Source organism: Onychomys torridus, chromosome 15 (assembly GCF_903995425.1).
Source record: "Onychomys torridus chromosome 15, mOncTor1.1, whole genome shotgun sequence".
NCBI classification, from domain to species: Eukaryota; Metazoa; Chordata; class Mammalia; order Rodentia; family Cricetidae; genus Onychomys; species Onychomys torridus.
In genome coordinates, this window is record NC_050457.1 from 44,873,586 (window position 1) to 44,898,975 (window position 25,390).

The 25,390-nt window shown below is 43.4% G+C and overlaps 2 protein-coding genes and 1 non-coding gene across 3 annotated transcripts; all 3 read left to right on the plus strand.

Annotated features, from left to right (window-relative positions):
• Positions 1-232: 232 nt before the first annotated feature.
• Rpl37 (ribosomal protein L37) lies at positions 233-2,603 on the plus strand. The gene is made up of 4 exons (XM_036207134.1): positions 233-313; positions 917-1,052; positions 1,260-1,344; positions 2,490-2,603. Exons 1-4 carry the CDS (start codon positions 311-313, stop codon positions 2,557-2,559), a joined length of 294 nt encoding a protein of 97 aa, XP_036063027.1. The 5' UTR covers positions 233-310; the 3' UTR covers positions 2,560-2,603.
• On the plus strand, positions 2,330-2,409 carry LOC118596625. The gene has a single exon (XR_004946730.1). It is a non-coding gene; the product is annotated as a small nucleolar RNA SNORD72 (small nucleolar RNA).
• Positions 2,604-24,230: 21,627 nt separating the features above from the next.
• Positions 24,231-24,602, plus strand: LOC118596089 (translation machinery-associated protein 7-like). Its single transcript, XM_036206817.1, has one exon. It carries the CDS (start codon positions 24,271-24,273, stop codon positions 24,463-24,465), a length of 195 nt encoding a protein of 64 aa, XP_036062710.1. The 5' UTR covers positions 24,231-24,270; the 3' UTR covers positions 24,466-24,602.
• The last annotated feature ends 788 nt before the right edge of the window (positions 24,603-25,390 follow it).

Genomic DNA, 25,390 nt, shown 5'->3' on the forward strand with positions numbered 1-25,390 from the left:
CAAACGCTGCAGCGGACAGGGACAGCTGCAGAAGAACTGCAAAAACTGCAGCGGCCAGAAACAGCTCCTTCTCTAGAGGAGCCTCTGGCTCTTCAGAGGGTGGAGTCGGACCCGCTAGCCACGCCCCCCTCCAGGCGCTGGAGCTCGATTGGCTCCCTGGCTCTACCGTCCCAACCACACCACCGCGCCGGAGGCTTGAGAGTGCTGCACCTCGCCCACCGGAAGTAGTTCGCCGGGCGGAAGCTTATCCACGGGGAGTAGCGGAAGTGCTTCCTCTTCCGGTCTCTTTGGCCTCCGCGGCAGAAGCAAGATGGTGAGTGTGGTTCCTGGGCTCCGTAAATCTCTTTCCATCCTTCCTCCCTGGGCCGTCCTGCCTGCTGCCGGTGCGTGGGTGACAAGATGCCGGATAAGGGGAGCTGTTGGGCCAGGGAAGGGCGCGCGGTGGCTCGCAGGAGCCCGAAGAGCGGCTGCTCTGTGGCGGGCCGAGCCCTCGGTCCTAGCGCCGCTGCGGGTCTCCGGGGTTTGGGGGAACGAGCGCATTGTTGACGCCGGGTGGATGCTTAGTGCAGGTTTGGGAACGTTTGACTCCGACCGCCGCGAAGCCGGAGGTGTTTTTACGCCGGAGCTGGGAATGTGAGGCGGGCACCTTCTTGGGTCTTCACCCTTAACGCTTAAAATCAAAGAGCGTGTAAAGCACTGGCGTCCGTGCAGAGTGGGGCATTCGATCGTGCGGATTATTACATGTAGTGGGTTTTTTTTTTTCCCCCTTGTGTGAAGAGCTTAAAGCTTTGCCCCGTCGTGTCCCGTGTAATTGTCGCTACATCACATCAGTAGCCCTTTTCCGTGAAAATGCCAGAGCACATCGAGAAATGATGGTCGGGTTTCAAAATTGCCTATTAATGCTTTCCCCGTGCAGACGAAAGGAACGTCATCCTTTGGAAAGCGTCGCAATAAGACGCACACGCTGTGCCGCCGCTGTGGCTCTAAGGCCTACCACCTTCAGAAGTCGACCTGTGGCAAGTGTGGCTACCCGGCCAAGCGCAAGAGAAAGTGTAAGTACCATAATCTTCAGACTGGTTTTGCCCTGAGCCGTGGCAGGGATGTTATAGAGAACCCTTTGCTTGGTACGTGTTATTCGATACATAACAACTTTGGCCGATGGTATGTTGATGGAGTGGTTAGAACATCGTAATGAGGCTTCTGAGGAGATTGGGTGACACTGGGTGCTTGGGAAAACCTTTGGAATCTTGTTTCATTAGATAACTGGAGTGCCAAGGCTAAGAGACGAAACACTACCGGGACTGGGCGGATGAGGCACCTGAAAATTGTCTATCGAAGATTCAGGTACAGTTTTTGTCTCCACATCATTGGCTCTCTCGGGTGGGATAAGAGTTGTCCTGTGACTTCTCGCTCTGGTGAATAGTAGAAATGATAGTGTGGCCAGGTTTGGTTTTGGTTTTTCCTTTAAAAGTCTATGAAACACCCTAACTTGTCAAGACTTATTCTACAAGTGGGGTCTGGCAGGCAGCTTATTTGCTTGGTTCAGTCTTCACTTTGGATTTTACTATCCAAAGCTGTTCTGGGTGCTAGTCAGCAGTCGTGACAACCTAGATAGGGGCTTTTTGTTCTGTTCTTCTGGAGCCTGGGCCTTTGCATTTGGGGAAAATACAGAATTTTTTTTTCAGCATTTGCAGTTTTGGCAGTTGCTTCTATAGACTGTACCCTGTCAGTTTCCACCAAGGTGGAAAATGACGCAGGTGTAAACCTGTGACGCTTCCATCGCTGCTGGTCAGCGATTCTAAGACAAGGGGTTTGAGGCGGCCTGTTGTGGGGACTGCCCATAGGAAGGTGGGGTTTGGTGATGTGGGGCTTTGAACGACAGTCTGCAGTGGGACCTAACTTTGAAGGTCACAAGACAGAGTGAGGCTGTAAATATTAAATTGTGTTGATATTTACACTTATGTAATTGCAGTTTTGAGGGCTTGATGTGTAGTGGTTTGCTTATGTTTCATAATCTAAGGCTGTTTTAAGCCTGTTTAACCTTTCTGTGCTTGAGATCACTCGCCTTCATAAAACGAGGTTACATAAGGAGGTAGGAGTTAACCAGAATTTAGCCTTCTTGGTGAGCAGCTTCAAAGGTGCTGCTAAACATGGTCGTTGTTTTCTCACTGAGGAAAGATTTGGACCTGCCTTTACAGCATAGGGAATAGCTGTCATAAATACCTTGGTTCTTGTGAAAATCAGTGGGGAAATGAGCCCAAAATTGTTGAGTTTTTATATTTGAGTCAGTAAATTGTGATCTAATGGGTCTTAAGCGGGGTAAAATAATGGCTTATCAGTGATGTTCTAAAAATAAATGTCTGAACATATGAATTCGATACTGATTTCAGCATCTAACTGAGATAAGCTTACTAAGGTTTATTTGATGAAATTGAAAGTAATGTGTTGATGTTGCTACATTAACTTCTCTTGTCTTTACCGTGGCACAGACATGGATTCCGTGAAGGGACAACACCCAAACCCAAGAGGGCAGCTGTTGCAGCATCCAGTTCATCTTGAGGATTTCAGTCAGTCATAAAATAAATGTTCTGGTTTCAAAAGCAGTGTGTGGTGTGCTGAGGTGTTTTAATGTAGTTCAGTGTTTGATGTGTGATTGCTTTGGAATCTTTTAGTAGCGTGCTAAAAACTGGACTTTAATGCTTGAGGTTAGTTCCTGTGAGGCTGAAGTCGGGGTAGGAGCTGGGTGAATTCTCACTTGGGAAAGAGAATCTGAACCTGCCCTAGGACTGTTTGCTTGGCCCTGGGCATGGAGGTAGATAGATGAGTGATGAGCTGAGTGAGGTGGCTTGCTAGGGAAGACAACCGTTAGAAAGAAGAGTTCCTGGAATGGTTATGTAAAACAGCTGAACTGTGCAGCCTAAATTATTAATCCCTACCATGCCTAGGGTATGTTAGGTGCTTTACAATCCATGAGGGACTTGGGAAATCCATAAAAATCCTGAGCCAAGCCCTTGTGGATGAGGGTATTTATAATCCCTGCACTTCTGCTTTTGAGCTCTTGATTCATCCTAAAGTTTTGGATTTTTAACATTTACTTAGATAAAGCCAAGCAAGATGATACTCACCTTTATTCCCAGCACTTAGAAATGGACAGATTTGACTTGGAAGCCAGCCAGAGCTACACAGTGAGACTTTTAAATGTTGTTTATTTGCATTTAAGTTGCTAAATTAGGTGTTGGTTGCACTTTCTCCTAGTAATTCGACTACTCTCCTCCAAAGGTGCCAAGTTCAAGGGCATGAAATTGCTTTTGACAATTTATATTTCATCTTGAATAGCCTATAGGATTGTTAAGATTATGGGCTGTTGTATGGTTAAGTTCTAACAGGAGAAATCAGACATTGGGAGTTGAGCTGGGTATCTGGACCTAGAGATGAAAGGTTAACAAAGACACAAGGTGGTGGTAGGTGGTGCTTCCTGAAGAAAAGCCCTAGTGTTAACAAGCATAAAGGTGAGCTCATCTGTTAGCTAATGCCTGTGGGAGAATTTGTTGCCGTGGTGGTTCTTACATGTAATAGGTTGTGGAAAAACTGTAGGCACAGGAGGGCAATGATAAGACACTAAGTTGAGGGTAGAGTGTACCTAGATTCGGTTTCACTTCTGGAGTCTAGATTTTTTTTTTCAAGACAATTTCTGTGTGATGGCTCTGGCTGTTCTGGAACCCATTCTGTAGACCACGTGGGCCTCCACCTCAGATCTTCTGCACTGCTATCAGATCTAGTTTGTATAATTGGGTTTTCAGCATATCTGGTTGTCTAACTTTGAACAAGTCTTGAATTGTGACACTGGGTAACAAGTGTTGAGTATATTTTGTAGCTTATGGGGTCTGTGCAGCCTATGGGTCCCAGGTTGGACACATGTGGCACTAAACTTGAGTTTTGAGCACAGAGATAAATGGCTAGAAAGATGGCACTTAACAAGTTTCTGCCCCCACCCGCCTATTTTTTGTTTGTTTGTTTGTTTGTTTGTTTGTTTTGTTAAATACAAGATCTCAAACTGGCCATAACTAGCTTGTAATACATAGACTAAATTAGTGTTGAACTTCTGTGGCCCTGCTACTTCTGTCAAGTGCTGGGGTTACAGGTGTGTGACAACATGCCCAGCTATTTTATCTTTCGTTTTAATTTTTTTTCTGTGACAGGGTCTCACTATAACCTTGACTGGCCAACAACTCTGTTGATTACCTTTATAGTGCTGGTATTAAAGGCATGGCTATGCTCAAGTATTATAAACTTGGACAGAAATCAACTTATTAAGTATTTTGCAAAAATGTTAAATTTTTTAGTTTGTAAATGAGGGTGGAGAGAAGCCTGTGGTCTTATCACTTGGGATGACAGGCAGGAGGGACTAGGGAATGAGGCTGTTCTGAACTACATGAAACCAGGTTGCCACAAACTTTCCTGCTGCTTACATCAAGTGGGAGACCAAATTCAGCCTGGTGTATGCTAAGTGACCCCAGATCTCTTTTTCCTATTTGTCGTGTGTGACAGGAAGGTCAGGCCAAGTAAGAATTGGCCCTAGGGTTGAGAATTTAGCTCAGTGGTAGAACACTTGCCTAACAAGTGCAAGGCCCTGGGTTCAATCCTCAGCTCCGGTTTAAAAAAAAAAAAAAAAAGTGAAAAGGATTTTCACGCCTGGCGGTGGTAGCACACACCTTTAATCCCAGCACTTGGGAGGCAGAGGCAGGTGATCTCTGAGTTCGAGGCAAGCCTGGTCTCCAAAGCGAGCTCTAAGAAAGGCACAAAGCTACACAGAGAAACCCTGTCTCAACCCCCCCCCCACAAAAAAAAAGGCCTATCAAGTGTGTTTCAAGAAAAAAATGCAAAGGTCTTGTGACAAGCACTTTTTCCATCTTGCAAGCCCCAATTCTCCCTTTTGCTACCTGTCTTGATGAAAAGTTAGTTGATGTGGGCTATCTGTAGTGCAGAAGAAACCCACTGAGCTCCAGCACTTACCAATGCTTCTGCAGATACAGTGTGACTACCTTTCTCCCCTGGCTACCCTGAGCTGCACTTCACCTGTATCTGCCCTGGCTTGCTGGATGGTCTCCTCAGATTGAATCAAAGTGGATTAGGTGGCTTGTGTCAAGAAGGCCACATCCTTACCTAAATAAAAGTTTAGAGAACTCTGTACCTCCCCACCAAAGCAGTTTTGTGGAAGACATTACAGAACTCTCAGGCTTAATCTTTGAAGTAACTGACTAGATGTTAAGATAGAAGGATAATTTTTAAGATTGGATTAAATACATAAGAATCTCTTTGAAGGCTTTTCCTAAAATCTCAGCACACAGGAGGTAAAGACAGGCAGACAGATTTCTGAGTTCCAGGACAGCCAGGGCTACAGAGTGAGATCCTGTCTTGAGTGAGAAGGGGGATTACTAAAATCCCCAATGAGGTGGACAACTGAGTAATTAGCAACTTGGGACTCCACTTGGTTTGGGCCATGTATGGGTACATGTCTTTTAATGTATCTTAACCCTTAGCTGCACACATATTACTTATGCACAGATGGGGCCTGAATCTGAGTTTTATGTGCCATAAGGCAAACCCCCTAAGTGAAGCTTTTGGGAGAATCCCATGTTTACCATCATCTGTGCATAACTGAGCATGCCAGTGGTTAAAATCAGGTGTATTATGGAAAAGATCTTGCACTATAGCAAGATGGTTATATAAAACAAGTCAGGGTTGGAGCTTTAGCTCAGTGGTAGAGCACTTGCCTAGCAAGCACAAGGCCCTGGGTTCGATCCTCAGCTCTTAAAAAAAAAAAAGAACCTGCCCAAGTAGAAAACCACGTAAACTCCACCTCTTAGTAACCAGCCCTTCTCTGTACTGTTAACTTCCTTGCTCTATTCTAAAACAGCGTCTTCCGCTAAACCAGAAGCTGCCCATTTTAGCTAAGCTGGCTGACTTACCTGCCCTGCAATGGGGTTACAGGCTGAGTGAGTGAGTGCTGCCTGGCTCTTGTTTTTATGAAGAGTGTCTACCTGTGTAGTCCTGACTACCCTGGAGCTTGCTTTGTAGACCAGGCTGGCCTCAAGCTCAGAGATACTCCTCTGTTCCTAGTGCTAGGATTAAAGATGTGAACCGCCATTCCGGGCAGTTTCTTTTCTTTTTTTTTTTTTTTTTTTTTTTGGTTTTTCGAGGCAGGGTTTCTCAGTACCTGTCCTGGACTAACTGTAGACCAGGCTGGCCTCGAACTCACAGAGATCCACCTGCCTCTGCCTCCCGAGTGCTGGGATTAAAGGCGTGTGCCACCACTGCCACCACCCGGTCTCTATGGGTACTAGTCATTCAAACTCATGTCCTCATATCTGCAAGTGCTCTTACTGAGTTGTCGCTGCAGGGCCTGTTTGCACTCTTGTTGGCCCGTTTATGATCTGTAATGTTGCTTTGCTTGAATAAAGTTACCTTGCTACTTTCACAAACTGTGAGCCTTTGAGATCCTTGAATACAAAACCAAGAACTGGGGCTGAGGAGATGGCTTGGTGGCTAAGACCACCTTTCTAAAAGTTTTTTTACTAAAAACAGGGAGGTACAGGGTCTAGGAGAAGGTCTGGTTTTCTCATGTTATAACAATTACCAGAGGAAGCCGAGGAACAAACCTGGTGGTGAGTGGTATTTCAGGTGCAGAACTGTGGAGTGAACCGGTGGAAAACAGTTATAATTGGCCGTCTGGGAACAGGGAAGGCATAATCAGAGCAGCAGCCCTCAGGAGAAGCAGATTCCCCAAGGGAGGAGAGGAAACAGGAAGCCTTCAAAGTGCTGACCTATTAGAGATGGCTCTTGAGAGAAAACCCTGTGAGACAACAGCATGGCATAGTGATTGAAAATTGCAAGTCTTAGGATGGCATACTCTGTGTTTGTAAAAGCAAACTACACCATGAAAAGAGTATTGTTTGTTTTCCCCTGGTAATAAAGATGCTGTTCGAAGCGAGTATTGGAATGCATTCGTTTAATTAATTGAAATTGGTGCCAAACTTGCCTTACAGTATGAAATCCATACTCATCTAGTCAAAATGTAGAACCAAACTGCCAACTAACAGTATACCATAAAACAGAGATTAAAAAAACACCATCCACATATGTAATTTTAGCATTGGGCTAACACTTGCAAATGTAAAAGCAAAGCTGGGCTTGGTGGCACATGCCTGTATCCTAATACTTGTGAGTAGGAGGTAGGAGATTGAGTTCAAAACCAGTCTAGTCTGGGCTAAACAATCTGAAAGAAAAAGGCTACAAGCCATTTTAAGATTATGGTCACAGCAAACCTGCCCTTTCTTGGTCATCTTGGTTAAAAATACAATACAATGAGTTGGGGATTTAGCTCAGTGGTAGAGCACTTGCCTAGCAAGCGCAAGGCCCTGGGTTCGATCCTCAGCTCAAAAAAAAAAAAAAAAAATACAATACAACCTTCAAATTTTTTTAAATATTTCTGAATATAAACATTCATGAAGATGAAGTGCCAAGGTATGGTTCCTTGAAAGAAGCCTGGGCTCTTGCCTACCTGGGCTTTGAACATGGACTTAAAATGTGAGAAATGGATTCCTGATAGACTACATACAACAGGGTTCTTCCTCAGATTTAACCTGAGTAAAGCTTACGCTGGCTTGACTAAAATAAATGTGTTGAAAGTGTAGACAAACACTAGCAGCACAATGGGAGGGCCAGGAAGATGGCCCAGCACGTAAAAGAGATAGCTAAGACACCCTGCCCAACAGTCTGATAGCTGGAGTTCAAGCCTAGCAACCCAAGTCAGTGAAAAGTCAGCTGCTGAGCCAGGAAGTGGAACTACAGGCCTTTAGTACCAGGAGGCAGAGGCAGGCGAGTCTCTTGAGTTCAAGGCCAGCCATGTCTACACAGCCAGTTCCAAGATGGCCAGCTCTACTCAGAGAAACCCTGTCCTTAAAAAAAAAAAACACCAGATGCAGTGGCACACATCTGTAGCCTTGGCACTCCTACAGGGGGACTGAAACCTGAGACAGGAGAATTGCTAGAGAGACTGGCTAAGCTGAAATATCCAGTGTGGGAGAAACGGGGAACTTTTGCTTCAACAAGGGGAACACAGCAACAGCCCCCCAAAAGTGCTATGATCACAGACGTGTGGCATGTACACGTCTGCACATACACAGAAATAATAAATACTAAGTATATTAATTACAAATGCAAATCAAGTATGTAGTTTTTTATTTTCTTGTAGACACATTTAAAATGTAAAACTAATTTTAATATATTAATCTAATATAGCCCACATGTGTTACCACATAATTGGCATTAAAAATTGAGACATCTTGGATTTTTTTCTTCCTACTTAGTGAGAAAAGAACATATACCATCAGCATATCTCACTTTTGGCTAGCTGTATTTCAGTGCTCAGGTGGCTGATGGCTGCCTAAGAAGTAATGGGAACCTCAACATAAAGTTTAGTGTTTTGAGTTTGAATTTGATAACACTTTCTTCAGCAAGAATAACATTGCAGTAGTCGTCGTAGCAAACATGCCTGAATCCCAGCACAGTCAGGGCTGGAAAGATCTGTTTAGGAAAACAACAAAGAATAAGTATAAAGTTAAGATACAAAAGTTACTAACTTCTGGATCAATTCATCTAAGTGCAGGGGTGTTTTTACTTTTATTTTGTAGAATGGCAGAGAACTTTCACCTACCTCATAAGCAACTTTGTTACAAAGTGTTGCTGTACAAATAAAATGATATGTTGTACATATGGTGTTCAGTATTCTGTTGGGCTTACTGTAAGAGTTTGCAAATATTAGCAATCATTATTATACAATATCTTTCCTGCAAAATGGGTATCATTTTGGATAATGGCAAGAAGAGAGAATACTGAAACATTTAACTTGATGAATTCACTAGTCAGTCTAGGCTATCTGCCATCCATGAGTGTCCAATCTTTTGACATTGTCATGTGACATCATCAATAAATGTGTTGTGCTTCTTTCATAACTATCCTAGACTACATATGGCCTGTGGGCCAGAAGCTGAACATATCTGCATAACAGACCATAGCACTGTGGGCTCACAGTTTGTTTTGATCAGAACCATGAGAGTAGCTTTGCTCTCCAGGTAAGTTTATGTTAACCAAGTCCCTCAAATAAATGTATATTCAATGAATAAGAGTGTATCATAGGCCGGGCAGTGGTGGCGCACGCCTTTAATCCCAGCACTTGGGAGGCAGAGGCAGGTGGATCTCTGTGAGTTTGAGGCCAGCCTGGTCTACAGAGTGAGTTCCAGGACAGAAACCAAAACTACACAGAGAAACCCTGTATGGGGGGGGGGGGGGGGGAGTTTATCATAGATATATATTGAGTGTGAACTCCGAGCCTGCCACTGATGTGAGATTGGGGATCTGTTAATGAACCAAGATAAAGGAAGTGAGAGAAGTGACCACGGCCGGCTTACCTCTGCTTTAAAGAGCTTTCCTGCAGGATGCAATATTTCAATCTAGGAGGAAACTGTCACATAACACTCTCCCCCTTCCTGGCTCTTACATTCTTTTTGCCCCCTCTTTGGCAGTGATCCCTGAGCCTTGGGGTAGGGGGTGACTATAGATGTCCACCGATGGCTAAGAATTAGGCCACTGTGCCATAGCCACAAGTCACTCATTTTCAATAGCATCGACAGTTTTAAGCTGAGGGTGATAATAACAGTAATCTGTGGGTACAAGCACACATGTTTAGAAGGGAGTTAGGCAGACCTATCACATCCATCTAGGAAAACAATACAAGTTTCTTCTCTGTGGGATCCTATGACCTCCCCAGCCACGGGTTTTTAATCCTGGTTTACAATACCAGATGTAAACACACTCTGGTGGAGCAAGCCTTAAATCCAATCAGAACACTGTTGGTCTTATCCAAGGTACCTGAGTCGTTATTGTACAATCAAGCACATCTTGCCTTACAGGTCCGTATTTAGCATGCAGGGTCTACAACCAAGTAGGAATGCTCCACCAGGAGCCTGTGTGGCCTCCTCTGACACTATAGAAGCCAGCCAGCACAGTGGGAGTTTCCAGTTCACTCTCAGCTCAATATCTCCATGTTCTGTAGTCACAGCATGCACCTGAGGTGTCTTATCATCTAACTGGCATATAACCAACAGCAGTACTAATAGCTTTTATGATTTGTGGGGCCTCGGGGGCTTCCTTGGCCAACAACTCACAAGGATGTAGCCCACCCCCTGGCACTTAGGTATAACTTTATGACCTCTGATAGTGTCCTTTTTTACCCATGTAGGGTACCTTTTAGATTTTTTTTTTAATTAACACAGCCCCAGCAGGATTATAAGGTAGGTTAAAGTACCATCATGCCTGGTTGTCTCTCCTATGGCTTTCCAAATCTGCAAAATACTCAGTTTAGTATTCTATCATCTGTATAATAAACTTCTCCCAGAGAATGGGCAGGATAAGGCAACATTCTGAACCTCCATCTGATAACGAAGAGTGGGGTTACAAACATAAGCTTGGTTAAACCCTCTGAAAGTCTATTATCTGTTCTGAGCAGACTTCGGGTGATCCCAGAAGGTCAAAACTCCTTAAGAAGATACTAAAGCCACCCAGCGGTGGTGGCGCACACCTTTGATCCCAGCACTCGGGAGGCAGAGGCAGGAGGATCTTTGAGTTCGAGGCCAGCCTGGTCTACAGAGTGAGTTCCAGGAAAGGCACACAGCTACACAGAGAAACTCTGTCTTGAAAAACTAAAAGATACTAAAGTTAAGCATAAGTAAGGTCCATCCACACAGCATGAAAGGTTCCATCCATTGTATCAATTCTTCCTCCACAGATCAAGGTTGGGTACAAAGCACAGATGAGGGCTTTAATGTAATTAGTTCTCTGTAATCCTCCTCAGTCGTTCTCTCTAAGCCATTACGTTTTCATGACCTAGAACTCTTCCACATAGCCTTCCTACATTTCTGCATACCTGATGATCTCAGTTGGCTGACTTAAATCAGCTCAGACAGCCAAGGGGAAACATGAACTGCTCTTCCTTGCTGCACCCTGCTCCTCCTTGCCTCTGAGTGGCCTGCAGGTGTCACCATAGATGTAGCTGTGGCCTTTCCATCCACCATACCTGGCTGTTGAGTAAGTTCCTGGCTGGGAAAACCATCTCCACCCTTGGCATAACCTTGCGCTGAAGGGAAATGTTCTCTCCTTAGTCTGGGGAATAATTACCCACCCCTGGGGCAGGCTTTATGGTCTTTATTGGTTTTGTTTTATAATGAATGTCTTCTGTGAAATGCTCAGCTTTAAAACCTTCCAGAAGCTCATTAGCATACAACTTTGGCTTTCTATCAATTTTTTTTCCCTTAGGAACTTTGACTCAACACAAATCTTGCCACATTTGTCTTCCAACAACCCAGACAGATCTCTTCCTCTGCTTTACCATTTTTAAAAGTCTCCTCTAAGTTGCTCTCTCACTTGGAGGACACTCTTTACATGTTGGTCTAAGTCACTGAGATCTGCCAAAGCCTTTCCTACTTCATAAAGATCTTCTCCCTCCACAGGGCTCAGCAATATCACTAAAGGTCCATGCTAAATCACCTTGCTCCTTACCTCCTCTTTGAACACAGTTCTACCTGGGCCAGTGGACTGGGGTTCAAACACAGCTTCTCTTACTCCTAGTACCCTCAATAGTGTCTGTCTCCCCCACCCCACCCTCACCCCCCCCACTCCCCACATTGTTTTCCATTCCTGGGCATTTATGGGGACTTTACACAGAAATAACCAAGTGTTCCTAATGGTTCTGACAAGTCAGTCCATCAGGGGCTAGTTTTCCTCACACTGTTTCAGGTTATTCAGCCTTTGCCCTAAGGAGGGATGAGAAGTTACATTACTCAGTTTTCTGCCTCCGCAGCAGCAGTCAGACTGACCCCAACTGCTCTCATGTCCCACAGTCTCACAAAAGCATGCTGTGACAGGCTCTCTCATTACGTCTTTAAAAGTCTCCCCTAATTCTAGCAATTCAAACACTGAGCACTTCCTGATCACCCTAGACCATTGTTTTGTTTTGTTTGTTTGGTTGGTTTTGTTTTGTTTTTTGTTTGTTTGTTTGTTTTTGAGACAGGGTTTCTCTGTGTAGCTCTGACTGTCCTGGAACTTGCTCTGTAGACCAGGCTGGCCTCAAGCTCAGAGATTCAGCTGCCTCTGCCTCCAGAGTGGTGGTGAAGAACCAAAGCACCCCCGTTTCTAGCAAGCCCCTCACCCCAGCTTGAAACAGGCCTGAGTTTCAAAATTCTCAGAGCTGCTGACAAAGGTCCCAGGACAAAGTCAGGATGTTTGAAGAGCCATCTGGTAGCAACTGATTAACCATAGAATGCCCCAATGCCGGAAGTAATTTAAAAAGTTTGACAAACAACCTGTTAAAACTACAAAGTAAGATAACACAGAAATTCTAACAAGCCCCTAAAACTTGAGCCAATCAGAGTTGTACCTGTACTAACATCCCTAAATGATGTAACCTTATGGTTTTTGCCTTTAAAAACTGAGCTTGCAGAGGGGTGGGCACATCCTCTAGCCTCTGCTGTGTCAGGGTGCTCGACCGAGGTTCCTGCTGAGGCTTGAACTGCTTCAATAAACCTTGCTTTTGCATTTCGGTGAGTACAAACTCTGGTGGTCTCTCTCTTTGGGGGTCTTGTGCCCAAGGCACAACACTGGGATTAAAGGCATGCGCCACCACTGCCCAGTGTACAGGACCATTGTAAATGCCCTGTCTTTGTCATTGTTCTAGTGCTGTGAGGAGACACCATGACCATGGCAACATAGTAACTTTTATAAAGGAAAGCATTTCATTGGGGGTTTGTGTATAATTTTAGTCTTAGTCCATTATTATCAAGGCAGGAAACATGGTGGCAGGCAGTCATGGTGCTAGAGAAGTAGCTAAGAGCTACATTCTGATCTATAGACCCATAGAGACACTGGGCCTGCCATAGGCTGTTTGTTTGTTTGTTTGTTTGTTTGTTTGTTTGTTTGTTTGTTTTGAGACAGGGTTTCTCTTTGTAATTTTGGTTCCTGACCTGGGTCTCGCCCTATAGACCAGGCTGGCCTTGAACTCACAGGGATCCGCCTGGCTCTGTCTCCTGAGTGCTGGGATTAAAGGCATGCACCACCACCTGGCCCTGCCATGGGTTTTTTAAACCTCAAAGACCACCCCCAGTGACACACTTTCTCCAACAAGGCCACACCTCCCAAACTTTCACTCCCTGATGATTAAGCATATCAAAACATGTGCCTATGGAGGCCATTCTATCACAGACCCCTAGCTATATATTGGATCACAGAGCTCCCCTCTTTTACCACATTAGATTGGACTTGAGGGATCTCCTATACAGCCTTACCATCTCTCATCTTCTCATTTATCTAATTTCCAAATCAGAGGCTAACACAAAAGATGTTAGCCACTTCTACCTTTCTTGTTGCCTTTGGTCCTTTACGCAGGTAAGTTTTTCTTGGCTGCCATCTTGGCCTGAGATAAGTTTTTAATTATGCACCACTGTGGCCAGGCAACCTCTGCTGCTCCTGGCTAACAATCTCAATCCTTGTGTGCTAATCTCAAAGACTATAACGTTTCCCCTGACCTCTAACTGTTTTCAAGTTATGTCCCTCATAATGTTGTGAACCCCACTCATCAAGCAGACATACCACTCCATACCACATAGACAAAGACTGCCGTCCCAGGATTCCTCCCACAGACACTCCTAATTTTGACGGCTTAGCCTTAGGTGAATGTCTCACTGCCCATAACAAGAACCATGCAACAGCTGCCATAGCACAAAGGCACATTAATACACAGCATACAGGAAAAGACAGTTGTATCAGAATTACCTCCACAGATGCTCCCCACTCAGGCTTTTCAGCCTCAGTTGCATATCTTCCTATTCATAGCCAGGACCATGCACTCACTTCTCCTCTTTGGTTTTGTCATGTCTCTGTTCTGGCACCAATTTTTCCTGGGGAGATGCTACATGCATGACTAGGGAGTCCACTACAGACCAAAGTAAGGATATCAACTAACTAACTTGGTGAGCCATGAGCTTTATTGGGGTTACTTACAGGAATATGGGTGAGGGGTTCCTCACAGGAGCAGAAATGACTCAGGAGCACAGGAGCAGAAATGACTCAGAGACAGCTGCATCACCAAAGCCCACTCTGGCAAGGGTGACAGCTCACAAAGGCTGGAAAACTTGGAGCTCACGGCACAGCATTCAGGCAGCTCAACAGGTTAGACAGTGTCTTTTCCAAGTGACTCTGGTCTAAACGTCTTCCAGGCAGCTCAGCTGGTTTCTGCTTCTTCCAGGCAGCAGATCTGGTCTCAGAGTCTTATGTGTAGCTCGGATTGTCTAAGAGACTTCTTGGCAGCTTGGCTCTTCTGAGAGGAATTCTCAGCTTTTATTGCTTACTCTGGCAGGGTGGGGCCTAGTGGACCCGGTCAAGTTCAGGAACTTCCTGAAGATATTTTAAATTGTTTACTCTCCTGCTTAAGGAGCTTCCCTGTAGGATAGAATGTTTCAATGTCGGAGGAAACTGTTACATAATATGCTCTAAGGCAGTAGTTCTCTACCTTCCTAATGCTGGGACCCTTTAATACAGTTCCTCATGCTATGGTGACTCCCAATCATAAAGTTATTTTCATTGCTACTTCATAACTGTAATTTTGCTACTGTTATGAATTGTAATGTAAATACCTGTATTTTCTGATGGTCTTAGGTGACCCATGTGAAAGTGTTGTTCGGCCCCCAAAGGGGTTGCAACCCACAAGTTGAGAACCACTTCTTTAAGATTATGCTAAGAGAAAAGACATTCTGAAAGAGGCAAGACTATAACAAATTTGGGTGGGTGATGAAAATATTCTATATTCATAGTGGTTCTGGTTAGACAACTGAATATGATTTTCTAAATTCATTGAATCCTACATCTAAGACAAGTGAATTTCACTGCATGTCAATTTTACTTCAATAAACTTGTCAAGGAAACAAGCAAGGAAGCAGAGAGTAAGCCAGGCATCATGATGGAGAACACTGGTAATCCTGGAAACTGTAGTTTCTTCCTCCCAAATGTCTACAACCTGAGGCTGCTTCCCTACAGAGCACTCTCATAGAAACTAGCTAACGCCTTCCCCCTTTGCTGTAAATAACAGACTCACTGAACAATCTCTAGGAACATTCTAAAAAGGACAACACCCCACATTAAGGAAACTAATCTTTGCAACAGATGGAGACCATTACAGAAAAATCACAACCAATCACTGCAGAGTTGTGGAGCCCAGTCCACATCTGATTCATCTACAGCACAGCTCATGAACGTAAGGCTGGGGATCGTTGCAGAGGAGGAGCAGGAAGGTTGTAAGAGCCAGAGGTCAGGGAGTCTGCTGTGAGGTTGAGTGTCCTAGTGTTATCAGAAGCTGTACTGGTGAGTCTCACCAACATGATCGCCTAAGTAGGAGCTGAACCAAGACAATAATAAACATCCTAATGTGGATGGATGAAAGCCCAAGAGACTTCAACCCTACACAAAGGCAACTAAGCAATGCTGAGAGTGGGAAAAACAGTATTCCCTAGGAAAGAGTACACCAATTACCCAAAACCAAATAGCCTTGAAAATATACAAATAAGGGGTTGGAGATTTAACTCAGTGGTAGAGTGCTTGCCTAGCAAGCACAAGGTCCTGAGTTCGGTCCTTAGCTCTGAAAAAAAAAAAAAAAAAGACAAAATAACAGAAAAAGAAAATATACAAACAATTAACATTATACAGGCTGAGAAGACTGTATTCATGTATTTAAGAATGTTTATGTGTGTGTGAGTATGTATGTATGTATATATGTATGCATATGCATGTAACAACTATTATTCTTTTAAAGGCCATGAATTTATAAAAGAGCAAAGAGGAATATATTGAGAGTTGGAGGGAGGTGAGAATATAATATTATAATATAATTTTAGTTAATTAATCAAGGTATAATATATTATATAGCTATATAATAATTATAATATTAAATAATATAATAAATACATTTTATTATGCTTCTCTCATATATTACATCCCTTATATTATATCCAGACTGCAATTTCCTCCCTTCCCTCCCCCCACCCTCTCCCCATTATCTCCCCTCTCCACCAGATCCAAGCCTCCTCCATCTCCCCTCAGAAAAGAGCAGGTCTCCCAGGAGCACATTAAAAAATAAAATAATTTTTAAAAATAATAAATAAACTCACCAAGGTTCTGGGTTGTTGCATAGTTGGTATGGCTCCATCAGAGCAAGCACATCCCACCTGATCCCAGCTTTTCTAGATGTGTATCAGTCCTTCATTCCCTTGCTGACCTAGTCAGGTTTATAGGACCTAGCTGTGTAGGACTTGCAGGGAAGGATTACGTGGTGTGACCTTGCTGGAGGAAGTGTGTCACTGGAGACAGGCTTTTGAGTTTTCAAAAGATGCCTGCCATTTTGAGCGAGCTCTCTGCTTCGTTTGTGGTTAAAGATTTGAGCTCTCAGCTGCTCTTTAGCAGCCATGTTGTTAGAGCCAAAGTTAAATTTTAATTTTTAATTACTATGCATTAGAGATTCATGAAAGAAAAATGCCCCTGATCTGCAAGCCCCTTGCCCAAGGACAGATAGTTCCTGAAATGCTGGAGGCTGTTGTTTATGGGAAATAACAAGCCACATGTTTTCACTCCCCTAAACAAGTTTGTTTGACCCAACTGCACCAAATAGGCTTGATCAGAGGTGGGCGGGAGGTTCACAGGCAGGAAATATGTCAGGAGTGTGCTTGCCCCTGATTGGAACTGATGGAAAATGCAGTGAATTGTGGGTTTTCCTTCTTAAGCCCTTGCAAAATGTGATTCAAGGCCATTTTCCAGGGTATGGACCTGGCCAGAGCCCATCCACCTGGCCAGTATTTAACTCAATCTTGCTTCAAATTTGGCTTTTAACTGTGGTGGTGATCTTATTCTCAGTCAGTGGAATTAACAATTTCTGCTTGCCGCCGCCAGCCACCTCCACTCCACTATCATGGACTCTCACCCTGTGAACCTTAAGTCCCAAAGGAACTCTTTTTTCTATAAATTGCTCTCATCGTGGTGTTTTGTCGCACCAGAAGAGTTGCTGATACTAGAGAATATGAAAGTTAAATTGGCAATTCTGTCCACGGATCATGTTTCATTCCATTCACACTGCTGTAGCTAAGTAGTTCAGGGTGGGTGTTGGTTGCTCTTGTCCACTTGATGGGATTTAGAATCACCTAGGAGACACACCCAGAGGTGGATTTTGGTTTTAACTAAGTATGGTTGTTATTATGTCCTGGTTCTTTCTTTTTGGAATAAGAAGTATTTAACTTTTGGTTTTTACAGGAGTCCACAGATAAGAGGTTTGGAGTTTTTGAAAGAACTTCAGCTGGGCGGTGGTGGTGCACATCTTTAACCCCAGCACTTAGGAGGCAAAAGCAGATGGATCTCTTGAGTTTGAGGCCAGCCTGGTCTACAGAGTGAGTTCCAGGACAGCCAGGACTACAAAAAGAAACCTTATATTGAAAAACCAAAACCAAACAAACAAACAAAAAACCCCAGAAACATTGAACTTCAAACTATTGAAAAATGTAAAGACTGTGGGACGACTTTTAAAACTGGACTGTGTTTCATATTATTATATTAACATCAGATTCTGCACACAGACAAGAGAGGAAAGGCTGTGGTTTAAAGTGATGTATTTGCAGGTCAAGTTGACAAGGGGTGAACAGTCCTGGTTAGACTTCCTTGTTAACGTGGTACAACCTAGAGTCACATAGGAAGAAGGAACCTTAATTCGCCCCTATCAAGTTGGCCTGTGGGGGGGGGATTCTCTTCATTAGTAATTGATGCAAGAGGCCCCAGTCACTGGGGACAGAACCATCTCTGGATAGGTAGTTCTGAGTGGTACCAAAAAGGCCACAGAGTGAGCCAAAGGGCATAATTCCTTCACGGTTTCTGCTTCAGCTCCTGCTTGACTTCCTGCCCTGACTTCTCTCAGTGATGGATTGTGACCTGGAAGCACAACCCAAACAGACCCCCCCTTCTTCCCATTCGTCAGAGTATTTTATCAGACCAGCAGGAAGCAAACTGTGTAACCTTTTCAGAGTATTTTCTCTCGAAGGAGATATTTCATGTAACTTTCATCAAAGTTGCACCATTGGAATAAGTCAAGTAGATTGCTCTGGATAGGGATTGTGGGGTTTGAATGAGAAATGCCCCTCATAGGCTCTTGTATGTGAACATTTGATTCCCAGTTAATACCACTGTTTGGGAAGGCCAGGGAAACTTTAGGAGTTGGGACCTAGCTAGTATATGACTTGGGGCAGGCTTTGAAGTTTGTTTGTTTTATCTACTTCCTGCTTGGTTTTGCTTCCTGTATGCAGATGGTGAAACGTGGGAACTTCCTGCTCCCACATGGTTACTCGTTGTCAGGGTGTTTTATCACAACAAAAGACAAGTTACTAGTGTGAGCATGTAGTATGATCTGAACATTTGTGTCTCTCTGAAACTTACACATTGAAATCGACTCACCAGTGCTACAGTGATGTGGAGACTTGGAGGGAGTGACCAAGTCTCGAGAGTGAAGCCTTAAGAATGGTATCACTGCCCCGTGAAAGAAGTTCCTGAGAGTGGCCTTCCCACCATGTGAAATGACAGCAATATGTCATCAACTAAGAACCAGGAAATGGGCTCTCACCAGACAATGAATATTGGACACTTTGATGTTGGATTTCACAACATCCAGAACCATGAGCAATGAACTTTTGTGGCTTATGAATTGCCTGGCTAATAGTGTTTTGATAACACCAAGCAGCCTTCATGTCTGAAGACAATAAGGTTCCCTGGATAGAATATTCTGAGATAAGGATAGATGTATGAGTTATAGTATACCCATACATGCCTATTCTTCTGTTCTTTTAGCAGAGAGGGTCTAGGGGCAATGAGTATGCTTCGCACCAAATACAAATCCACAAGAGAAGTAACTACGACTCTCCAAGAAATGGCCGATCCAAAGAGAAGGGCAGGAACTACAAAAGATGAATCTGAAGCATCCTGGAATGGCAAAAAGTGGAAAGGTGTGAAACTATTAAATCTACATTGGTGAAGGATGCCCCAGGCTTTCTCTTGGGTTTCTCTGTGTAGTTTTTGGTGCCTGTCCTGGATCTCGCTCTATAGACCAGGTTGGCCTCAAGCTCACAGAGACCCACCTGCTTCTGCCTCTGGAGTGCTGGGATTAAAGGCATGTGCATCACCACCACCACCTGGCTCATTGTTAGTTTTGAATGTTTAGCCTTAGTGTAGCTCTTTTTTTAATCTATTTCTCTTTATCTACATTTTGCCTTGGGGCTTTTTACTTTCTGTATGTCTTACTTTCCTGTTGTCTCCATGTCTGGCTGTCCTCTGCCTGGCTTCAGGCTGGGTATGTCCCTCTGTTTCTCCCTTGTTCTCCTCCTATTTATTCTCTCAGCCCACCATCCCCACCTATCCTTTCTCTGCCTAGCTATTGGCTGTTCAGCTTTTTATTAGACCAGTCAGGTGCCTTAGGCAGGCAAGGTGAAAGAGCAACACATCTTTACATATTTAAACAAATGCAGCAAAAATAAATGTAACACTTCTTTACATCATGAACAAAGGCGGCAGAAACAAATGTAACACGTCTTTACATAATTACATATTCCACAATGGAAGGATGTCAAAGAGATACAGAAGCCAATGAAACAGGGTTCTCTAATGAAAGCTGAGACCATTTGAGCAAGAAAATTAGCATTAGATTTAAAATATCCATGAATTCACACTGCTGTCAATAAATAACTAGACAGGCATCTGTAGCTAGAGTTTTCCTGGTCCTGTCTGACCCACGATCAGGACATATCTCTCTCACCTACCAGTCCCACAGCAGCTCAGAACCAACCAAGTAAGCACATAGCGACTTATATTGCTTACAAACTATATAGCCGTGGCAGGCTTCTTCTTATCTAGTTCTTCTATCTTAAATTAACCCATTTCTATTAATGTATAAGTTGCCACATGGCTTGTGGCTTACCGATATCTTAACATCTCCTTGTGGCAGTAGCTGGCAGCATCTCTCTGCCTCAGCCTTCCACTTCCCAGAATTCTCCTCTCTGCTTGTCCCACCTATACTTCCTGCCTGGCTACTGGCCAATCAGTGTTTTATTTATTAACCAATCAGAGCAACACATTTGACATACAGAACATCCCACGGCAGGCATAGTGATGCACAACTGTCATATTGGACTAGGAGGCAGAGGCAGGAGGGCCACTGCAAGATCAAGGTCAGCCTGGTTATCTTAGTTCCTTCTCTACTGCCATGACAAAACACCAGACCATAGCAACTTATAAAACAAAGCATTTAATTTGGGGGCTCATGGCTCCAGAGGGTTAGAATTCATGACCATCATGTTGAGGGGCACAACAGCAGGCAGGCATGGACTAGAGCAGTAGCTGAGAGCTTACATTGGATCCACAAGCACAAGGTATGTACGCAGGAGCACTAACTGGGAATTATGTGGGCTTTTGAAACCTTGAAGCCCACTCCCAGTGACACGTCTCCTCCAACAAGGCCACACCTCCTAATCTTTCCCAAACAATTTCATTGTCTGGGCACCAAGTTTTCAAGTACATGAGCATATGGGGGAATTCCCATTTAAACCACCACACTGGTCCATAAACTGGGTTCAGATTCTAGTCCAGCCAAGGCTACATAATGAGACTCTGCTTTAATAGTGGGGTAGGGGAGTGGTTGCTTGAGCAAATAAATAGATGGGAGAGAGGACATGAAGAATTCCAAAATAATCTATGTAATGGTACTCTGCCTTTTTTTTTTTTTTTTTAATATAGTCTCACTGTGTAACCCAAATTGACCTGGACTTTGCTTGTGATCTTTCCAATTCAGCCCCCCCACCCACATGCTCAATGGACACTACAAGTTAAAGCAGAAGGAGTGCAAATTTCCAGTGTTCTGAATAAGTATGTGTGTGTGTGTGTGTGTGTGTGTGTGTGTGTGTGTGTGTGACCTGCTGTGGGTGTTGGGAAGTGAACTTGAGTCCTGGAAGACCAATGAAATGTTCTCTTATCCACTTACCCACTCAACCGTTGCTCCAGCCCTAAATTTCCAGTTCTTAAGGATGGGCTTTAATTAATGATTTCCTTTTAAACTCTGGAAGGAGGAAACAGATTAACTATAAGAGGAAAACATGACAAAGCCAGGTAACCAAGGTCAAGGTCAACAGGATGTATCCTGCCGACAGGATGTGCCTTGGATATGTGTGATGGAAGTAGACCATTAGGCTGTTTTTCTTCCTCCAAGCCCACCAGCAGTCTAGGTATGGGAAAAACACCAGATGAACTTTACTGGGATATTCTGAAGCGTACTAGTATGCCACAGCAGTGTCAAGGATGCCAAAACTCGGAAATATCTAAGAAAACATCACAACTAAGAAACGACTAAGGAGGCACAGTAGCTTGGGCTGCTGTGGTAGTGGAATAAAAACAAATAGATATTTGATATTTGCACTTGGTTCCTGGTTGACAGCTTCTGACACCTTTGTAGAAAGAGGCACTAGAAAAATCTTTTGTCTAATATTTGGATTTTGAACCGTGTTCCTGACAGAGCACCTGTCACCTTTGCAATCTCCCATGTATATAATAGAAACATCTTTTGTTTTAACAAAACAATTCTGGGAAGCTTTAAGATGGGGCATGCTTACCAAAGGATCCAACCCTGTGATTAGAAAATTAACACAGGCCAGGCAGTGGTGACACATGCCTTTAATCCCAGCACTCGGGAGGCAGTGGCAGGCAGATCCCTGAGTTCGAGGCCAGACTGGGCTACAGAGCGAGTTCCAGGACAGCCAAGGACTGTTACATAGAAAAACTGTGCCTCAAAAGAAAAAACAAAACAAACAAACAAAAAACAACAACAAAAAAAAGAAAGTAAGGAAGAGAGAAGATTGACACTGTTAGCTCTATCTCCCAGCCTCCGTGGAGGCAAAGGGATGAAAGTTGAACTCATGGCTCCTGCTTATGTAATGTAGACTCTACAGAAACACAAAAGTGTAGTTGTTTTTTGTTTGTTTGTTTGTTTGTTTGTTTGCTTTTTTGTTTTGTTTTGTTTTTTTTGGTTTTTGAGTCAGGGTTTCTCTGTAGCTTTGGAGTCTGTCCTGGACTAACTCTGTAGACCAGGCTGGCCTCAAACTCACAGAGATCCACCTGCCTCTGCCTCCCGAGTGCTGGGATTACAGGCGTGTGCCACCACCGCCTGGCCTAGCTAGCTTTTCTGACCTTAAATTATCCCATCTACCTTTTGCCTCTGAGGTTTTACCTTTCTCTATTCTGTATGCCTTTCGTTCCTTCTTACCCTGTGTCTGGCTGTGTGGCTGAGTGGCTGGCCCCTGGCATCCTCCTCTTCTTCTCTTCTTCTCACCCCTAGCTCTTCTCTTCTCCTATTTTTTTCTCTCTGCCTGGCAGCCCGCTGATCCTTTCTTCTGCCTTGTTATTGGCCATTATTAGACCTATCTGATGTTTTAGACAGGCAAAGTAACACAGCTTTACAGGGTTAAACCAATGCAGCATAAAAGAATGCAATAGATCTTTGCACTGTTAAAAAACATTCCATAGCATAAACAAATATAATACATCTTAAACTAGTATTCCACAACACAAAAGCACATGGTTTGGGTTGCTGAACATTTACAAGTTTCTGGGTGGTGTATGCTGGGAGCGGGCTTGGGTACCTCTTCCTAAATTCTTTGCCTGATCTGCCTCTTGCATCTGAGTGACTCTCTTGTGACATCATCTGTCATTAACTATTTAAGTAAACTAAGTAAACTGTTTTCTTAGGTTGTGTTGCTAGAGGCTGTGACCCTGATGTACAGAAGTACAAAGGCATAACCTTAGGTGTATGGTTGACAATTGATAAGGGAGGTGGTCCTATGAGACTGAGCTCTTAACTTAGGGCGTCCGACACTATTTTCAGGAAGAAATTGTTAAAAATTGATTTAACTTGTAAGGCACTCATTTGGTATAGAATCTAATAAAAAAATTTTTTTTTGTTTTTGTTTTTTTGAGACAGGGTTTCTCTGTGTAGCTTTGCGCCTTTCCTAAAACTCACTCTGTAGCCCAGGTTGGCCTTGAACTCACAGAGATCCGCCTGCCTCTGCCTCCTGAGTGCTGGGATTAAAGGCATGTGCCACCACCACCCGGCTATAGTATCTTTTCTTAAACTAGAGTGGATTCAAGCTATTTCTGTGTAATTCCTGCTTGCCCAAACTCCAATATGCTTTGCTGAGATGGGCTGGAGTTAAAACTGATAGGTCAGTAACTGGGTATCAGCCACGGGCCAGCTTATCTTTGCCTCTGGGCTAGAAGACTGTTGAGCTACATAGCACAATCCATCATAGGTGTGGGGGGCAGGGAAATACAAAGAATTCTCTCAGTAAAATATCATACTGTTCACCTTCCTCAATAGTAGGGACCATGACTCTTCATATCACTGAAAAACACCAGTGTTCATAGTGCCTGGAATTAAAGAGTGTTTGAAGAAAGTGAAGGGTTGGAGATGGATCGGTGCCAGAATGAATGAAAAGGAAATAGAAGAATGTTATTAACTCGTTTTTCTTTTTAAAACCAGGAAGGAAAGAGAAGAAGCAAAGAGCTATAGAAGACTTATTCTTTATCATTTCAGACACTCAATTTGATTTGGGCTTTAACTCAAAATAAGAAAAAACATCCCCCCCCCACAAAAAAAAAACCCTAAAAACAACACAACCCCTCCACACAAAACCTTCAAAACCCTGAGCATGTAAAGCTGCTTCAGCCTGAGCTGTGGTCAAAAGATAAGACAATCTCGAAGTTCCTGCCCAACAGTTTGACTTACTATTTCAGGCTTTCTATACAACCAGAAAATGTAGGCTTTACTGAAGACATTAAAAAAAAAAAAACAAAAAACAAAAAAAAACAAAAAGTAGGGGCTGGAGAAATGGCTCAGGGGTTGGGGCACTGGCTGCTCTTCCAGAGGACCTGGGTTCATTTCACATGGCAGCTCACAAACTGTCTGTAACTCTAGTTCCAGGGGGTCTGGCACACTCACAGACATACATGCAGACAAAATACCAGTGCACATAAAATGAAAATAAATACATCTTTAAATAAAAGCCCTGAGGGTTTGGTGAGGGGCTGTCTGTAGGCGCCATGTTGGGCCAAGAAGGAGGCAAAAAGAAACCCCTGAAACAGCCCAAGAAGCAGGCCAAGGAGATGGATGAGAAAGATAAGGCTTTCAAGCAGAAACAGAAAGATGACCAGAAGAAACTTAAGGAGCTAAAAGCCAAGGCCTCGGGGAAGGGACCCCTGGCCACGGGTGGAATTAAGAAATCTGGCAAAAAGTAAGCTGTTCCTCATATCTGAGATGATGGCGACCCTCTTCCATTCCTATTTAAACATCTGGATTCCTGACCATAACATCTTTGCCTAGAATGGAGTGTTATCCTGTAGCCTTTTAAACATCTGGATTCCCTACTATAACATCTTTGCCACCTAATAGTTAGAATTCTAATAAACTTATGTAAAGTACATAAATAAATAAATAAATAAATAAATAATACAATGGCTCATTGTCTTTAGTGTTCAGCAATTCCTACCTCAGCTTTGAGTTTAAACAAACCCAGTCTGAAACCCTACAAGAGCTGTTTCATCTTTGCTGTCCTCTGAATTCTGTATCACTTTGAATTAAAACAACTCATTAAAAGGCTAAAACAAACGGACAAAAACAAAACAACCCAAACTAAGAATGAACATAAAATTAGTCAATGTTGAGGAACATAATTCTGTTTCAACAATAAGAGCAATAGTCCAAAAGTGAAAATAATACCAGAGTGCATTTCTTCAGTTTTTAAATTTTAAATTAAGTATCTTTTATTTAAACAGGTTTAACAATAAAACCTCATTTAATTACAAATTTTAAAATGTATGATTTATTAGATTGATTTTCTAGCTGAGACGATGGAAAGGCAAATCAAAGTGTTAAATCGACTTAAAATATGTTTCCAAGGAAAATTCCACTTTCTCAGAGTACTTTATTTTGATTCTAGCATTTTGAACTCCATGTGTTAACTATAATTGTCTCTGATAATAACACTGTACAAAAGACAAAACAGGGCTGGAGAGATGGCTCAGAGGTTAAGAGCACTGATTGTTCCACAGAGGTCCTGAGTTCAATTCCCAGCAACCACATGGTGACTCACAACCACTTGTAATGAGATCTGGTGCCCTCTTCCGGCCTGCAGGGACACATGCAGGCAGAATACTGTATACA